Here is a 17,424-nt window from a genome sequence, read left to right on the forward strand (position 1 = left end):
ATAATGTTTTTGGAAAGTCTAAAAGCATTCCCATGATAATATTTACACCTGAAAATTAAAGAAAAGACAATAAATGTTGATGATGTACTGAAATACAAGATTAATTCCAGGAAAAATAAGAGAGAGATAAACTGTTGAGACATCATCTCACTAGCTCGTTACTAACAGAGTGTCAAGTACAGAATTCTGAAAATGAAAATGACAAATGACAGGCCTCAATATTGGGTAATCTCTGTAGGCTGCTCTCCGTCCTGGCTTCCATATCTTTACTCCCACTTTCCTTATGAAAAATTACTTTTAACCACTGTAAACTGCATTAACCAGTGCCATATAGTTTCCATAAAGAGCAGGGATTTTGTTTTAGAGCTACTGAAGTGTGTGGACACTGCAAAGGTCAGATCACTACAGCTACTGTGTCATGCAACCTTTGAACATCAATCGTTTTGTGAATTGGGTTCAAGTTTTGACAGTGATGCAGCAAGTTTGAAATACTTTGATTCTATCAAAACCAGTACAATTATCCGTTTGTGGGATACTAGCCTGGAACCAGGAAAAAAGTAAGAGCTGTATTCCACATAAAAACACATTCCTCCCAAACACAACTGTGGACAAGGTTGAACATTCCTAATTTGGCTAAAAGACCTATTGTATGTGCTTAAAATTAAGGAAACTATCTAGAAAAATGCTCTGTAGTAGTTTAAAATCCAGTGTATCCTGCACTTGTAGTTTCTTTCTCTTTATTTTATTAACTTGGTTATTTATTTCTGACTGAAATAAATAACCTAAAAAATTCAATACATTTCAAAATTGTATTCCCAATGTAAATGTGTTTTAAATGGATACCTCCTTGACTCATAGTTAGCTTACTACAAACTTGATTTCTATCAGAATGAAATAATATTTCTTAATATAAGAACAGAAGCCAGGAATTTTCTTCATGGAGAGGATGTTTTCACTCTCGACATGATTGACTTCAGCAAGAAAGACCCGCTTCGATTTATTGATCAGATTGGCAGATACGACAGCCCAGTCACATTGGTTTGTCCTTTCTGGAGAAATGGGCGAGCCATTTTCATGCCTCAGATTCATGATTCCCGTGAAATCCGTATTATCCGTTAAATCCCAATGAATTCAAGTACATCTTTTCTGAACAAAGAGGGTTAATAAATGGTTTAACAATTGGCCCGGGGCCATGATGTCCAATCTCTCATTTGGTGTCTGGGAGTAGAGGTACGGTGAACATAATTTCTCGACCTTACTTTCCCCTTATCTCCTCTATTCAGCACCATCTCACCGACTGACATGATAAATGCAGAACACATTTTACGTTGCCAAAATATTCATTTTATGCAGTGATGACGTCACATTTCAGAAACGCTGATATAATTACAAAGTTTCTCTGAAATGCGTTTACATGAAATTAAATTGGGCATTAATGACATCCTGAAAGCCATGTGCGATCCCTTGCCATCTTATCAGCTGCTTTAAGATGACAGCACTAAATGTCTAAACATTTGAGGATAGTTCTTGCCGCAACAGACTCTAATTATCCTGCAGCAACAATGTGTGGCAGATATGACAAAACACCATCAGCAAATGTACAGTATTCTCGATACAGAATTAAATGCAGAGATGTTTCATTCATCAGCTGTCATAAGATGATCATATATTAGCAAAAGGCCCACAGGAATGTTAACCAACATTATAGCAGCTGTGTAGACTATGCAGACAGAATACCAAGTATAGCATTAAAATGCTACTTCTTCTTTCCACCTTTCGGAGCTTTGTCTAACCCGTGGATGTACTTGCGAGGAACTCGATAATGATCTGAAATGAAAGATTAGACAAGATGTTTACTTACATGAACAAAACAATTTGCTAAACTATAATTTGCTATAGTTTTTTTAAATAATTTATATAAGCTATAAATGTAACAGTGAATGGTGCAAACCTAGCAGCAAATGTCCAATTTGTTGAATCTGATTGCCTTGAATTTGGACCAGGACCTTGTCTTTGGCCCCAGGAATTGGTTGCAGGACTGAACTGGCTTGAACTCTGTGCTGCAATGCAGTGGCAACAGCAGAAGGATCCAAAGCGTATACTTCCAGGTTCTTTATTATGGTCACCTATATGTGTGTAGCACATGGAAACGATCAGAGCTAGAATAATAAAATCAACCAGGAAACTGGTTTCAGTTTTGCACAATGGTTATAGTAGCTTACACGTCAGCGCTGTCCAAAGAAAAGGATCTTAACATTTTAGGCTTGTCTTTTTATCCCAAAAACAAAACAACAAAAATGTGACTGACATGTCACAAAAGTCACTGTACACTTCATTTTTTTCTTTTTGGTTTCACGTATCATTTGGACAGAAGTGAGGACATGAGCATGCTCTAGTGTCAAATGAGTGGGTAAGGGAATTAATATGTTTAAAAAAACTGCAACACCTTAGCTGTCAAATTCTGATAGTTTCACGTCTGTCTGAATGATACCTGAAGTGGAATGGGAGAACAGAAGTGTATAGTGACGTTGGGACACCTTGTAAATATAAACAAAAATAAACTTAAAGCTATTAACAAATGTGACGATTGCAAAGAGAACAGCAAATATCCATGTGTGATTAAGCACAAAGTCTGGACATAATTTGATAGTCCTGTACAGTTGACGAGTTCGAATCTCAGGGCTGGTGGTTACCTTTTTATTGGAGCCTCGGGAAGCCACTGAGACATCTATGGGCTCAATATGTCCCTTCTTTAGTAGGGGTGTTTGTCCAGGAAACACTATTTGATAGCACTCCTGCATTCTTCCTAATGTCCTGTAAGAATGAGAGGTCAATGTTTCATCTATTCTATACGACCACAAAAATAAACCTATTGTTCCACTAATATTCTCTGACAGTGTTAATCAAAACTGAGAAAAACCTTATTTGTAAAGAGACCCTTATTCAAACATTTAGCATCATCTTTAGATTCTGCACGTAGCTTTAAAGTGTTCAATGGTCTTTTATTTCCTTGGCTCACCCAATAGGAGACTGGACTTGAGGTTTGTCTTGAGCCCGGTACACACCAAAACAAACAACCTGTTTTTGTGCCGATTCTGCCCTTTCTCAACCAAGCACGTCAAACGCCAGACTATCTTAAATCTGACAAGATGATCCTATAAGATTGTCCTTAGGTCTGATGTGTGTTAAAAGTAGATTCGTCCCGATTTTAGGGTTCGAAACTGGTCGGGGCCGACAATCTTAAAATAATGAACGTGCTCAATATTAATGAAAAAAGTCTTTGTGTGTGAGGGCGAGCCAACTCCTCCAGAGTCATGATGCAATTGTGAGAAGAAGCACCCTGACTCAAAAAAATTAAACGACCGTAAAGAAAAACAAGCAAGTCTCACCCGATGTTTTTTTTGTATAAAAGTGGGTTCCCCAGACAGCAAGAAGTATTTTCCAAAGCAATTCGTTTTTTGAGGACAATGCCATTTTATAAGATTCCCGGCTCCGGTAACCTTCGGGAAACATCAGCACAAAGCTGGAAGTCTTTCGTCTTTGGTTTTGTGAGCTCACGTAAAGATTTCTTTATGTGTGTGGTGTTCTGTGTTGGGATTATCGGAGCACAACACACACAATACGACCAAAACTGTTCATGTCTAATTGATGTTTTGCCTTTTGAAGTTGGGTTCTAAGCGTATCTGTCGGATTAATTGCATATTCTTCTGTGAGGTGTTTAATTTATTCCTCAATTCCATTTTCTAATTTTTGTTCTTGTTTTTTCTTGTATGAAGAGTATGATATTATTCGACCTCTCAATACAGCTTTCCCGGTTTCCCACAGCAGAGATGGGGATTTGGTTGGGGAGTCGTTGAATTTCAAAAACTCATCCCATTCCTTCCTCACGAAAGAATCAAAATCCGGGTCCTTCAATAGAGACGTTTTGACAACATTTTTAGATTGAGAGAAATTGGTGCATGGTCGCTGATGATGATTGGATGTATTTTGGAGGTAATTCTTTGAGCTGCCGAATTGTTTGAGAGAAAAAAATCTATCTTCTTTGTCGTGTCTTCTTCTTCTTTTCCTTTCGGCTTGTCTCTTTAGGGGTCGCCACAGCGCGTCATCCTTTTCCATGTAAGCCTATCTCCTGCATCCTCCTCTCTCGCACCAAGTGCCCTCATCTCTTCACCTCACTACATCTATCAACCTTCTCTTTTGTCTTCCTTGAGCTCTCTTGCCTGGCAGCTCCATCTTCATCATCCTTCTACCAATATACTCACTCTCTCTCCTCTGGATTTGTCCAAACCATCGAAGTCTGCGGTCTCTTACTTTGTCTCCAAAACATCTAACCTTAGCCATCCCTCTGATGAGCTCATTTCTAATCCTATCCAACCTAGTTACCCCTAGAAAGAACCTCAACATCTTCATTTCTGCCACTTCCATCTCTGCTTCCTGTGCCACTGTCTCTCATCCGAACATCCTGGCTGGCCTCACCACCGTCTTATAAACATTTCCCTTCACCCTAGCAGTTGTTGTTGTTCTGAGCCATTGTTGGTTTTTTAATATCTGTGTGTTTGTGTCTTTATCCTGTTGAAAAACTAAATCTGCGACCAAGCTTTCTGACAACGGGCAGCAGATTTCACTTTAAGGCCTTTGTAATCTAGTCAATAAATATTTTTTTAATTTAAAAACAGCCTCTAAGTACATATATACAGTATATTATATTTTTATATTTTTGAGATTGTAGGGTGAAAGCTACAAGTGTGGACTAATTGGGTGGCAACAATGAGGAAATGACATGCCAGTATTTTGAGGCTACTGTAATAGCCCATCAGCAACATATTGAAATATATATATATGAATTAGTTCGTTTTTGAACCGGTAAACTTAGTTCAACATTTTTCATTATGAACTACGAACTGAACTAGTTGGGGCCCGAGCAGCGACCGCTCCAAGGATCCTATTGTAATCGTAGAAAATATTATTATTCTCAAAATCAATCGCATTTTTGAGGGCCTAAACATGCCGCCGATTCGCACCAAAGTTTGCACGCACATTGGGCCTGGCGAAACATTTGATATTTTAAAGTTATCATACACGATTACTAGAAAATGGCTCCGTAGCGCCACCTACAAATCTAAAAGAAAGTTATCCTAAAATCAACAGGAAGTGAACTATGATTATTTGAAAATTGAATTTTGGTGTTTTGTTGGCCATTTTTCCACATTCACAGGGGTCATACTTTCGCAAACCTGTCCTACAGTTTTCCTTCGATTGACTTCAAACTTGGTGTGTAGTATCTCCAGACAATTTTACATTTAAAAAAAAAAATCTTTTCAGAATCATCCTTATTTTGCCAAATATGTCCAAAAAACACACAAGGAATTTGTCTCCGGTAGTTGGAGCCACTCTAGTACGACAACAGACAGTCAATTGACAGAGAATACTTTTGAGACATAAAGACATTGAGAAAAACAGTCACTGAGCAATAAAAGGTTGCTAGTAATGCCGGTACAATTTTGTTTTTATTTTTTTAATTTTTTTGACAATTGTGCAAAACGATGCAGAGTCCTCTAGCAATTAGAGCAGTTTGAATGACTAATATAGCAATAGTTTGGTGCAATGACCATTGTGCAAAGGGCGAGACTTGAAGGAACGTATGCAGTTTAAAGTGACCTTATTTCGCCATGCTATATGATGGGCACGGACGGGGCATCAAATTTTGCATATCAAATGTCCTTTGCCACAAAACAGAAAATGCTTAACTCCCCTGTACATGCTCCCAAAAAAATCCCAAACTTCATGCTTCATACTAGTCATGCCCTGAACACATCTGCATGACAATATTTAGTTTTCATATAGCGTCACCTAAAAAAACAAGAACAACAAAAAACTAATTTTTTCCCAAATATCGTGCAGCCCTACTATGTACTGTAGCGGAAAAATCAGAATAGGAAAACAACACAATTTTTTTAGTAGCTGTCCGTGACCCACCAGTTGAGAATCACAACTTTAAAGTAACAAGGTAAAGGATTGTACCTGGTCTATCAACCTCTTGTGTGGGAATTGTCTGAGCCCTTGAAAATGGAGGTACTGTGCAAAAAAATGGCTGTAGTAAAGAACATACATTTAATTTTTACTTTTGAAACATTCTATATTAAAGCTGGAAATCTATAGTTAAATGTCAACGTGGTTGTGTTGTTTTAAATCAATTGTAGTGGTGTATGAAGGAAACATTAAAAAAAACGTGTCAAGGTCCAAATGCTTTGAGACCAAACGATGTAAATACACTTGCAAGAATGTATAGTGTACAACAAAGGAGGGTAAGGTTGTTTATCAGTGTTAGTTTATGTCATGGCAATAGAAAATACAGTATGTTACCTGGTGAAAAGGTCATCCCAATTGAGAGTCTGTATATCCTGGTACTCTGATTTCTCAAGTAAACAGTCACACAGTGTTGGGTTGATTCTCACATAACTGGTTGGGAAAAACAAAAACAAAATGACTGTCTTCTTTGCACTTGATCATTCATTCAACTGGATGGCAGAACACATTTTGCCTCCTTAGGCTTTCGTGGTCAAATCTGTTTAATCTCTACCACTAATCATCAATTTATGTGGCACATGAAAAGACACAGAGGAGATTTTGAGACCTAAAAAAGAACAGAGATGCCTCCTCAGATTCCAAGTCACATTTGAGCTTTTTATCTGATCAACATCACATGCCCGGGAGTGAATGCTGTTGCCCTTTCACCATGGCACCATATCAAATCCTGAAGCAAGCAGTGCCGTTTTAAGGTTCTATTCTTCCAATGTTTATTATTCTCTACCTGGAACAGAGTTTTATTTGACTCTGGAAAAATTCCATGGAACATAAACACTATGTCGTACTGTAGTCAATCAATCACCTTTACAAATTAAGCAAGCAGTATTGTGGGAAGTGAAATGTTTTACAAAGAATGTATTACTCCCCATGAATCCACTAATGTTTATTTTCACAATTCTGAAATGTACTTACTTCTTGTTGTTTTCATATACCAGGTCATTCTTCTTCACATACTCAGTGACAATGCTTCTCACCTCAGCAGGTTGTAATGCCACACCTTTCCTACAGAGGCACCAATGAAAATCAGTCCCGACTATAACTACTTTGGTTGAATGCATAAACCATGCAAAAATCCTCTCTTCTTGACCACCCGTTTTCACACCTGAATGATTAATAATGTAGTCTACATTAATAGTATAATAAGTAATTAAGTCCTCTGTATGGACAGGACAGATGTAGACACAAAATGCCAAATGCTAAATATCTTCGCAGCATATTTACAGAGAAAGCAAAGAGCTGACAAATCTAAATGCGTTAATAATGTGACAGCGAATCAATGCCTTTAGTTGCACTGCATCATGCATGATCTTCAAAGTGCTAAAACAAGAGCTTTAAAGGAGTGTTTACAATTTAATTAAAAAAAAACAAAAAAACTTTTGTCATATTTGTTAAAACTGTCAGAATGATCTGACAGTAATAAATAACTAGAATGAGCTGTGAAAAGAATTCAGCCCTCTCCGGTCTCTTTATGTATCTCTAATTTGATTATTAAGAATCCACCACGCCCGGGGAAAAAAACAATTATAGACATTAGACAGATGAGATGTCAAAGATTTCCCATGTACAACCCCAATTCCATTCAAGTTGGGACATTGTGTTAAACATGAATAAAAACAGAATATAATGATTTGCAAATCACGTTCAATCTATATTTAATTGAATACGCTACAAAGACAAGATATTTAAAGTTCAAACTGATCAACTTTATTGTTTTTAGCAAATGATGATTAACTTAGAATTTTATGGCTGCAACATGTTCCCAAAAAGCTGGGACAGGGGGCAAAAAAGTTGAGGAATGCTCATTAAACATCCCACAGGTGAACAGGCTAATTGGGAACAGGTGGATGCCATGATTGGGTCTTAAAAGGAACGTCCCTGAATTGCTCAGTCATTCACAAGCAAAGATGGGGCGAGGTTCACCTCTTTGTGAACAAGTGGATGAGAAAATAGTCGAACAGTTTAAGGACAATGTTCCTCAATGTACAATTGCAAGGAATTTAGGGATTTCATCATCTACGGTCCATAATATCATCAAAAGGTTCAGAGAATCTGGAGAAATCACTGCATGTAAGCGGCAAGGCCGAAAACCAACATTGAATGCCCGTGACCTTCGATCCCTCAGCCGGCATTGCATCAAAGACCGACATCAATGTGTAAAGGATATCAGGAATACTTCAGAAAACCAATGTCATTAAATACAGTTCAGCTCTACATACGTAAGTGCAACTTGAAACGCAAAGCAAAAGCCATTTATCAACAACACCCAGAAACGCCACCAGTTTCTCTGGGCCCGAGCTCATCTAAGATGGCCTGATGCAAAGTGGAAAAGTGTTCTGTGGTCCGACGTGTCCACATTTCTAATTGTTTTTGGAAATCGTGGACTTCGGGCCAAAGAGGAAAAGAACCATCCGGACTGTTATGGAAGCAAAGTTCAAAAGCCAGCATCTGTTATGGTATGGGGCTGTGTTAATGCCAATGGCATGGGTAACTTACACATCTGTGAAGGCACCATTCATGCTGAAAAGTACATACAGGTTTTGGAGAAACATATGCTGCCATCCAAGCAACGTCTTTTTCTTGGACGCCCCTGCTTATTTCAGCAAGACAATGCCAAACCACATTCTGCATGTGTTACAACAGCGTGGCTTCATAGTAAAAGAGTGCGGGTACTAGACTGGCCTGCCTGCAGTCCAGACCTGTCTCCCATTGAAAATGTGTGGCGCATTATGAAGCGTAAAATACAACAACGGAGACACCGGACTGTTGAACAGCTGAATCTGTACATCAATCAAAAATGGGAAAGAATTCCACCTACAAAGCTTCAACAATTAGTGTCCTCAGTTCCCAAACGTTTATTGAATGTTGTTAAAAGAAAACGTGATGTAACACAGTGGTAAACATGACCCTGTCCCAGCTTTTTTGGAACGTGTTGCAGCCATAAAATCCGAAGTTAATGATTATTAACTTTAAAGTTTGAACGTTAAATATCTTGTCTTCGTAGTGTATTCAATTAAATGTAGGTCGAACATGATTTGCAAATCATTGTATTCTGTTTTTATTTATGTTTAACACAACTTCATTGGAATTGGGGTTGTACTTGCAGAGATATCCCTGCAGCCTCACGCTGTCCTGTGGGCAATGGTGACAGAATATCCACCTCCAGCAAAAAATAATTAAAAATAAACTCCCATCCCTCATTAGCCGACAACTGGGCATAAGACTAGCAAACAAAAGCAAAGCGAAGAAGCAACAAAAGGAGGAGTTAGAAAGACCCGGAGACAAAACAAGGGTGAACACTGAACACAGTTGCACTTCAGAGTTGCAAGGAACGTGTTATTAGGATTCCCACATAGTTTCCAGGCAGGAAATGCACCGCTCCAATATTACTGGCTCCTGGACATGCGTCGCTGCACTATGATTGGCTGCTGTATCCCAGCAGAACATGCACTACTGCTTCCAGAAGGGGGGAAAAAGCACTCATGTATAATACGCACCCCCAAAGTTGACTTCAAAATTCTGGAAAACCCTTCTACCCATGTATAATGCATTTTTACAATGCATGATTTTGCCTCTACCCATATGACCAAAACGAAGTATTAACTGTATTTAGTTTTTTTCCCCCAGGGAATTATTCTGAAGTTAAGCACTTTATTGGAACATGTAATTCTTTTTTTAATTTACTTGCTCTTATTTTGAAATTCACAGCCCTACTTTTATTTAGTAAACACACAGTTGTGCTCATATGTTTGATAACCCAGGCATAATTTGTAGGATGGGTACAATTCTTAAAAGAACAGCTTTTTCATAGCCACTAGATGGCGGCATACATTTATAAAATGTGAAAGTTTTTCCATACCTATGTATAATGCGCACTATTGACTTTTGACAATTTTTGCGCCGTTAATATATTTCCCACTGACCCTAACCCACCCTAACCCTAACCTTAACTATTCTAAACCGCCTTCAACCCCAACCCTAGCCCTAAACCTCACCATAACAAATTTCTTTGTTTTTATTTCATACAAATATGATACATGTTTGGGATGGTCATCTTGTTATATTTGCGTAGCCTGCCCTCCCCGCGATGCAGGAGTCAGTCATATTGCAGTGGGATGTGTCCTGCCTGGAAACTATGTGGGAATCCTAATAACGTGTAAGGAACTCAGGCAGCTGAGACGATTCAGAAGCGACGCGGAATTAGCAGTCCAGGAAGTCCTCGATTTATGAACGAGTCCCGTTCCTACGCTGGCGACGTAACACAAATTTTCGCGTAAGTCGGATTTCCCCGTTAAAGTCGAAATTTACGGCGAAATACTTCTGTTACGGGTAGTGTCCCACGTGACTGTGAAAGCAAGCTCAGTGTGTGTGGGCGTATGCGTCGATGTGTGAGTGAGACGTGACTGCGCAGGCGTCGTCCGGCGGGAGAGTGAAGGAGGAAGGAGTGCGCGCCAGTGCGACTGTGTACAGTAGCAAGTGTAGTGATGGCGACCGGGGAAGAGTAGCGATTAGCGGAGGACCCGTTGACGTTGAATGTGCTGAGGAGCTAATAAAAGCCATTAAAGCAGCAAATCGGTGCTTCGTGCCTTTATTGTTGCCGTCACCCAGCTCAGCTCTGCAACGAGAGAAGGGAGTTAACCCCTGCGTCTCCCGACCACGGTCAGGTGACCGTAGCAGGAAAGGTTAACACTTTGTATAAAGAAACTAAAACACATTAAAATAAAAAAATACGCTGTACTTACCATTACTGCTGAGAGTGTGAAAAAAGTAGGACGAAAAAGGCAAAGATACTCCTGGCGCACCAACACAGTCAAGCACTATGCACTAGCTAAGCAGCAACACTATGGTGCTGGGACAAAATGGCAGACGAGGCACGGGCGTCGTAAAGTCGAAACGTCGTAGGTCGAGTGCGTCGTAACTCGAGGACTTCCTGTATATCTGCTTTACAGGTATGTTTATCACATCTTTTTGATTTCTCATTGATTGTACATTCCATAAAATAAAACTTCAAACCGATAGAAATTTTCCGTGTAATAGTAAACTTCATTACGAATTAGTCATGCTACCAATGTAGCAGTTGTGGCTAACGTTGGCTTGTTTACAGTGTATGTTACGTATATTAAAAATTTTCTGGCAGTTTTAACAATGCAAACTCCCTCTCTAACAGTATGGATATGAAGCTGAAAATACAAATCCCAATTCCAATGAAGTTGGGACATAGTGCAAAACGCAAATAAAAATAACACAATGATTTGCAAATTCAGATATTTAATGTTAGATATTTAATGTTCAAACTGATTAACGTTATTTTTTTTTTTTTGCAAATATTCTCTCAATTTTTATTTGATGCCTGGAAAACGTTCCCAAAATGCTGGGACAGGGGCGACAAAAGACTGGGAACATTGAGGAACGCTTATAAAAAAACAAACAAACAAAAGAAAAACACGTTTGGAACATTCCACAGGTGAACAGGTGAATTGGAAAGTGAGTGAGTGTCATGATTGGGTATGAAAGGAGCTTGCCCCAAAGGCTCAGTTGTTCACAAGCAAGGATGGGGTGAGGTTTACCACTTTGTGAACAACTGCTTGAGCAAAGAGTCCAACAGTTTATGAAGACTGTTTCCAAATGTACAATTGCAAGGAATTTAAGGATTTCATTATCTATGGTAGCTTATCATGAAAAAAATTCAGAGAATCTGGAGAAATCTCTTCACGTAAGCAGCAAGGCCGAAAACCAACATTGAATGCCCGTGACCTTCCATCCCTCAGGGGGCACTGTGTTAAAAACTGGTGTCATTGTGTAAAGGATATTGCCACGTGGGCTCAGGAACAATTCAGAAAACTATTCTCAGTTATCTACAAATGCAAGTTAAAACTCCACAATGCAAAGCGAAAACCATATATCAACAACACCCACAAATGCCGCCGGGCCTAGACTGATGCAAAGTAGAAAAGTGTGCTGTGGTCTTAAGAGTCCACATTTCAAATTGTTTTTGGAAATCTGGCCCAAAGAGGAAAATGACCATCCAGATTGTTATTAGCGCAAGGTTCCAAAGCCAGAATCTGTGATGGTATATGGGTGTGTTAAGGCACCATTAATGCTGAAAGGTACATACAAGTTTTGGAGCAACCATCCAAACAACGTATTTTTCAGGGACATCTGCTTATTTTAGCAAGACAATGGCAAACCACATTCTGCACGTGTAATAACAGCGTGACTTCATAGTAAAAGGGTGTCAGTACTTGACTGGCCTGCCACCAGGCCAGACCTGTCTCGCATTGAAAATGTGTGGTACGTTATGAAGTGTAAAATACGACAACGAAGACATCAAACTGTTGAGAAACTGAAATTGTACATCAAGAAAGAATGAGAACGTATTCCACCTACACAGCTTAAACAAAAAGTGTCCTCACTTCCCAAATGCTTATTGGGTGTTGTTGTTAAAAGGTACGATGATGTAACATAGTGGTAAACATGCCCCTGTCCCAGCTTTTTTGGAACGTGCATCAAATTCAAAATGAGTGATTTACAAAAAAACAAATGATCAGTTTGAATATTAAATATCTTTGGAGTGTATTCAATTGAAAATAGGTTGAAAATGATTTGCAAATCATTGTATTCTGTTTTTACTGCATCTACGTTTTATAAAATGTCTCAACTTCATTGGAATTGGGGTTTCAACAATGTTAACATGGACCAAAACCTCAGAAAATTTGTCAGCAATCTGTGCCATGAAGAACAAAAATGTGAAGGTAAAAGCAGCTCCAACCTGGTACTTGCAAGAATTAAATTATAACAAGACCAGTGAACACTATAGGACAAACAGTGCATGCATATGAAAACATTCAACTTTCCAGTTGGCATCATATTTTGCAGACTGGCAAAATAACAGTCATGAGACCCTGGATTTATTTTAAGGCACATAACTTAGTCTTCTAAGTAATATAATGATTTACAAATTACTGTGCAAAATGTATGCCGAGCAACACACATATTTCATGTTACTGCACCTCACATATATTGAGTTGTTCTCCTGGGAAAAGTAAATCAATAAAACAGTAGTCATTTCAAGACACATTCTTACACATTCTGAATAAAAGTTGAGTTTGCTGTGGTGATTTTATCCCACCCCCCTTAAAGAGGTGGAGGTGAAGGTCTGCCACAGCGCAGCCCAGGCCACAGAGCCTCATTCAAGGAAATACGAAACACGTGGATTCTTGCTGACTCATAAGCTCTCTGACCTCGTAAAGACGAGTTAAAATTAAGAGTTACAGTGCCGTGAAAATGTATTGGACCCCTTCTCAAGTTCTTATATTTTTGCATAGTTTCCCCACTTTGAAATGCACTGTCACGACCTTAAAAACGCCGTTCATGCTTGAAAACCCTCCATTTTTGCTGAATTGAAACAATTCTGCAAGTAAGAGTAGGCCAAAATATCTCCACAGAAATGTGAAAGACTTATTGCCAGTTATAGAAAATGCTTGATTTCAGTTGTTGCTGCTGAGGATGGCCCAACCAGTTATTAGGTTTAGGGGGCCATTACTTTGTCACACAGGGCCAGGTAACTTTGAATACTTTTTTTTCTCCTTAATAAATGAATCACCATTTAAAGATAGCATTTTAAGTTCACTTGGGTTATATTTGTCTGATATTTACATTTGTTTGATGATCTTAAAGTGGGGAAACTGCAAAAATATTAAAATTTGAGAAGTGGGGCAATACTTTTTCACGGCACTGTACGTTCAGGGAAGAAATTACGCATATGCACACACACCTTTTGTTTGCATCCTGAAAAAGAGGCTGCAGGCGAGCTGACACTGAGTATAAAGTGGTGACTTCAGGAGGATGATACTGTGTTTCTCCGAGTGGAATTGTTTCAACGTGTGTCTCTTCTGGAACAGAGAAGCGTAGTCTGTAAGTGAACACAAATAGAGGGAACAAATGAAAAAGTCTTGTTTTTCAGCCTCAATGTACAGTAGGTGTATGTAAATGGGAAGCTCACTCTGGACTTTTCCAGTCCACCTCTACAATACTCTCCACACCCTTTGTCAGTTCTTTCACACGTACAATGCTGTGCTGCTGCTGCATGACCTGCAGGAACTTGGAGAGCTGTTTGAAGATAGAAAGTTCAAATAAATGTTTGTGGAATTCAAATTGACTCATAAAATGAACAATGGGCAAGCTGAAACATTCAGATCTACCTTTTTATAGCTGGACTTTTTAATATCTAGTTGTTTTCCGTTCGGGCTGGAAAAAGGAAGAATGTGTTGGGTGAGTAATTTAATTCCTCCTGAGTGCTTTGTGACTAATGACTGACTCTTTACCAGCAGGAAAACATGTGGTTCCGGAGAAAAGTGCTTGTCAGCAGGGGGAGCTCTGATTTCTTCACCTTGCTTTTGAGAGCCAGGAGGAAACACTGCCAAAGTAGAGCGTCCATGACCTCTGTGGAAAAAACATTATGACCAGGGTCACACTATTTCCCACTTCACCACATGAATACCATTATCTAATTTCATCGACAAAAGACCATCAAGTGGTTATTAAATAGCTCTGCATGCATCACAGCATGCCCTGCAACCGATTAGTGAATTTCTGAATTTGAATTGAATCTTGCTTACTGTCTCGTGTGAAGCTGAGGCATATTAAAAGAAGAGCAGCTGTGGCCATCTGAGGCATATTTTAAAATCTTATTCAATACCAATACATGACATGGAAGATCAAGACTTAAGGCTATGTTACAAATGTTAAGGGGTATTTTTACACACACGCATTGCTTGGCAGCAGTAACCACAATGGCAATAATTGGTGGTGGTCTTTTGATAGATACAGTCACCTCCAAAAGTATTGTAATGGCAAGGTAAATTCCTTAGTTTTTGTTGTATACTGAAGACATTTGCGTTTCAGATCAAAAGAGGAATAGACCATCATGTGGTTATTAAATAGCTCTGCATGCATCACAGCATGCCCTGCAACCAATTAGTGAATTTCTGTATTTGAATTGAATCTTGCTTACTGTCTCGTGTGAAGCTGAGGCATATTAAAAGAAGAGCGGCTGTGGCCATCTAAGGCATATTTTAAAATCTTATTCAATACCAATACATGACATGGAAGCTCAAGACTTAAGGCTATGTTACAAATGTTAAGGGGTATTTTTACACACACGCATTGCTTGGCAGCAGTAACCACAATGGCAATAATTGGTGGTGGTCTTTTGATAGATACAGTCACCTCCAAAAGTATTGTAATGGAAAGGTCAATTCCTTAGTTTTTGTTGTATACTGAAGACATTTGGGTTTCAGATCAAAAGAGGAATAGACCATCATGTGGTTATTAAATAGCTCTGCATGCATCACAGCATGCCCTGCAACCAATTAGTGAATTTCTGTATTTGAATTGAATCTTGCTTCCTGTCTCGTGTGAAGCTGAGGCATATTAAAAGAAGAGCGGCTGTGGCCATTTCAGGCATATTTTAAAATCTTATTCAATACCAATACATGACATGGAAGATCAAGACTTAAGGCTATGTTACACATGTTAAGGGGTATTTTTACACACTCTCATTGCTTGGCAGCAGTAACCACAATGGCAATGGTTGGTGGTGGTCTTTCGATAGATACAGTCCCCTCTAAACGTATTGGAACGGCAAGATCAATTCCTTTGTTTTTGTTGTATACTGAAGACATTTGGGTTTCAGACCAAAAGATGAATATCAGAATAATCTTTATTTTGCCCAGTATGTCAAAAACGCACAAGGAATTTGTCTCCGGTAGTTGGAGCCGCTCTAGTACGACAACAGACAGTCAATTGACAGAGAATACATTTGAGACATAAAGACATTGAGAAAAACAGTCACTGAGCAATAAAAGGTTACTAGTAATCTAGTAATGCCCGTACATTTTTCTTTTTTTTTGGACAATTGTGCAAGATGCAGCAGAGTTCTCTAGCACTGAGAGCCGTTTGAATGACTAATAGAGCAATAGTCCGGTGCAATGATCATTGTGCAAAGGGCGCTGAGACTTCAAGAAATGTATGCAGTTTAAAGTGACTAGTAGTGCGACAATCTGGGACAATGTTGGAGATACTACACAGTTGATTGTGCAAATGGTGCAGATGCTACTCAGGCACATGAGTGGCCAGTATTGGTCAACAACAGATATGCAAATAGTGCAGTGTGGCGAGACTACTACAGTGAGTGCACGAGTAATGTATAATTGGCCCGATAGAAATGTGACAACAAACTCAAGACAAAGAAATTGGCAGTATGTTACAATGGAATTGTAGGTTAGCTGTTTAAGAAGTTGATGGGAAGAGGGAAGAAGCTGTTGGAATGTCTGTAGTTCTAGTTTGCATTGATTGGTAGCGCCTACATGAGGGAAGGAGCTGGAAGAGCTGGTGACCAGGATGTGGAGGGTCCAAGAGTATTTTGCACGCTCTTGTCTTAGTTCTGGCAGCGTGCAAGAGTGGGTAGGGGGGGTACCGACAATCTTTTCAGCAGTTTTGATTGTCCGTTGCAGTCAGAGTTTGTCCTTTTTTGCAGCAGCACCAAACCAGACTGTGATGGAAGAACAAAGGACTGATTTGATGACCGCTGTGTAGAACTGCCTCAACAGCTCCAGTGGCAGGCCGTGCTTCCTCAGAAGCCGCAGGAAGTACATCCTCTGCTGGGCCTTTTTGAGGACGGAGTTGATGTTGATCGCCCACTTCAGGTGATGATGGTGTTGAACGCAGAGCTGAAGTCCACGAATAGGATCCTCGCGTAGGTCTCCGCGCTGTCGAGGTGTTCTAGGATGAAGTGCTGTCCCATGTTGACGGCATCATCCGTGGACCTGTTTGCTCAGTAGGCAAACTGCAGGGGGTCCAGCAGGGGACCTGTGACACGCTTGAGGTGGTCCAGCACGAGGCGTTCAAAGGACTTCATGACCACAGATGTCAAGGAGGCAGGCCTGTAGTCATTCAGACCCGAGATTGCAGGTTTCTTGGGGACTGGGATGATGGTGGAGCGTTTGAAACAGGATGGTACTTCGCACAGTTCCAGAGATCTATTGAAGATCTGTGTGAAGACTGGAGCGAGCTGGCCTGTCTAGGCCTGCCACTTTGTTAATCTTTTGTTGTTTGAAGATGCGTCTCACATTCAAGATTCCAAGATTCTTCACAGCGCTCACAATATTTATGTCATCAACTGCTGTCGATAGATACTACACACACACACACACACACATATATATATATAGTGGGTATGGAAAGTATTCAGACCCCCTTAAATCTTTCACTGTAATATTGCAGGGATTTTCAAATTAAACGGTCAAGCATTTCATAAAAGCATTACCATTAAACAAACCA

The 17,424-nt window shown here is 39.5% G+C and overlaps 1 protein-coding gene and 1 long non-coding RNA gene across 3 annotated transcripts in view; both read right to left on the reverse strand.

Moving 5' to 3' along the window:
• Positions 1–1,321: 1,321 nt before the first annotated feature.
• Positions 1,322–17,424, reverse strand: part of eif2d (eukaryotic translation initiation factor 2D) — a 25,839-nt gene continuing 9,736 nt past the window's right edge. Inside the window, exons 7-15 of one of the 2 annotated variants that reach the window (XM_061778644.1) lie at positions 14,409–14,526; positions 14,286–14,331; positions 14,087–14,193; positions 13,859–13,996; positions 7,000–7,089; positions 6,364–6,459; positions 2,694–2,814; positions 1,952–2,126; positions 1,322–1,827 (exon numbers count right to left, since the gene is read on the reverse strand). In XM_061778644.1, the coding sequence (XP_061634628.1) occupies positions 1,757–1,827; positions 1,952–2,126; positions 2,694–2,814; positions 6,364–6,459; positions 7,000–7,089; positions 13,859–13,996; positions 14,087–14,193; positions 14,286–14,331; positions 14,409–14,526 (962 nt within the window). In that variant the 3' untranslated portion in view covers positions 1,322–1,756. Of the gene's footprint in view, positions 1,828–1,951; positions 2,127–2,693; positions 2,815–3,960; positions 6,092–6,363; positions 6,460–6,999; positions 7,090–13,858; positions 13,997–14,086; positions 14,194–14,285; positions 14,332–14,408; positions 14,527–17,424 lie in introns of those variants that run through there. The other variant, XM_061778653.1, reaches the window with a different exon arrangement.
• The window catches only part of LOC133480514 (uncharacterized), a 3,898-nt gene continuing 2,261 nt past the window's right edge, over positions 15,788–17,424 (reverse strand). The window contains exon 2 of the long non-coding RNA XR_009789296.1: positions 15,788–17,424. This exon is cut by the window's right edge and continues 1,439 nt beyond it. This is a non-coding gene — a long non-coding RNA (uncharacterized LOC133480514).

The sequence above is a fragment of the Phyllopteryx taeniolatus genome, chromosome 1 (assembly GCF_024500385.1).
Source record: "Phyllopteryx taeniolatus isolate TA_2022b chromosome 1, UOR_Ptae_1.2, whole genome shotgun sequence".
NCBI lineage: Eukaryota > Metazoa > Chordata > Actinopteri > Syngnathiformes > Syngnathidae > Phyllopteryx > Phyllopteryx taeniolatus.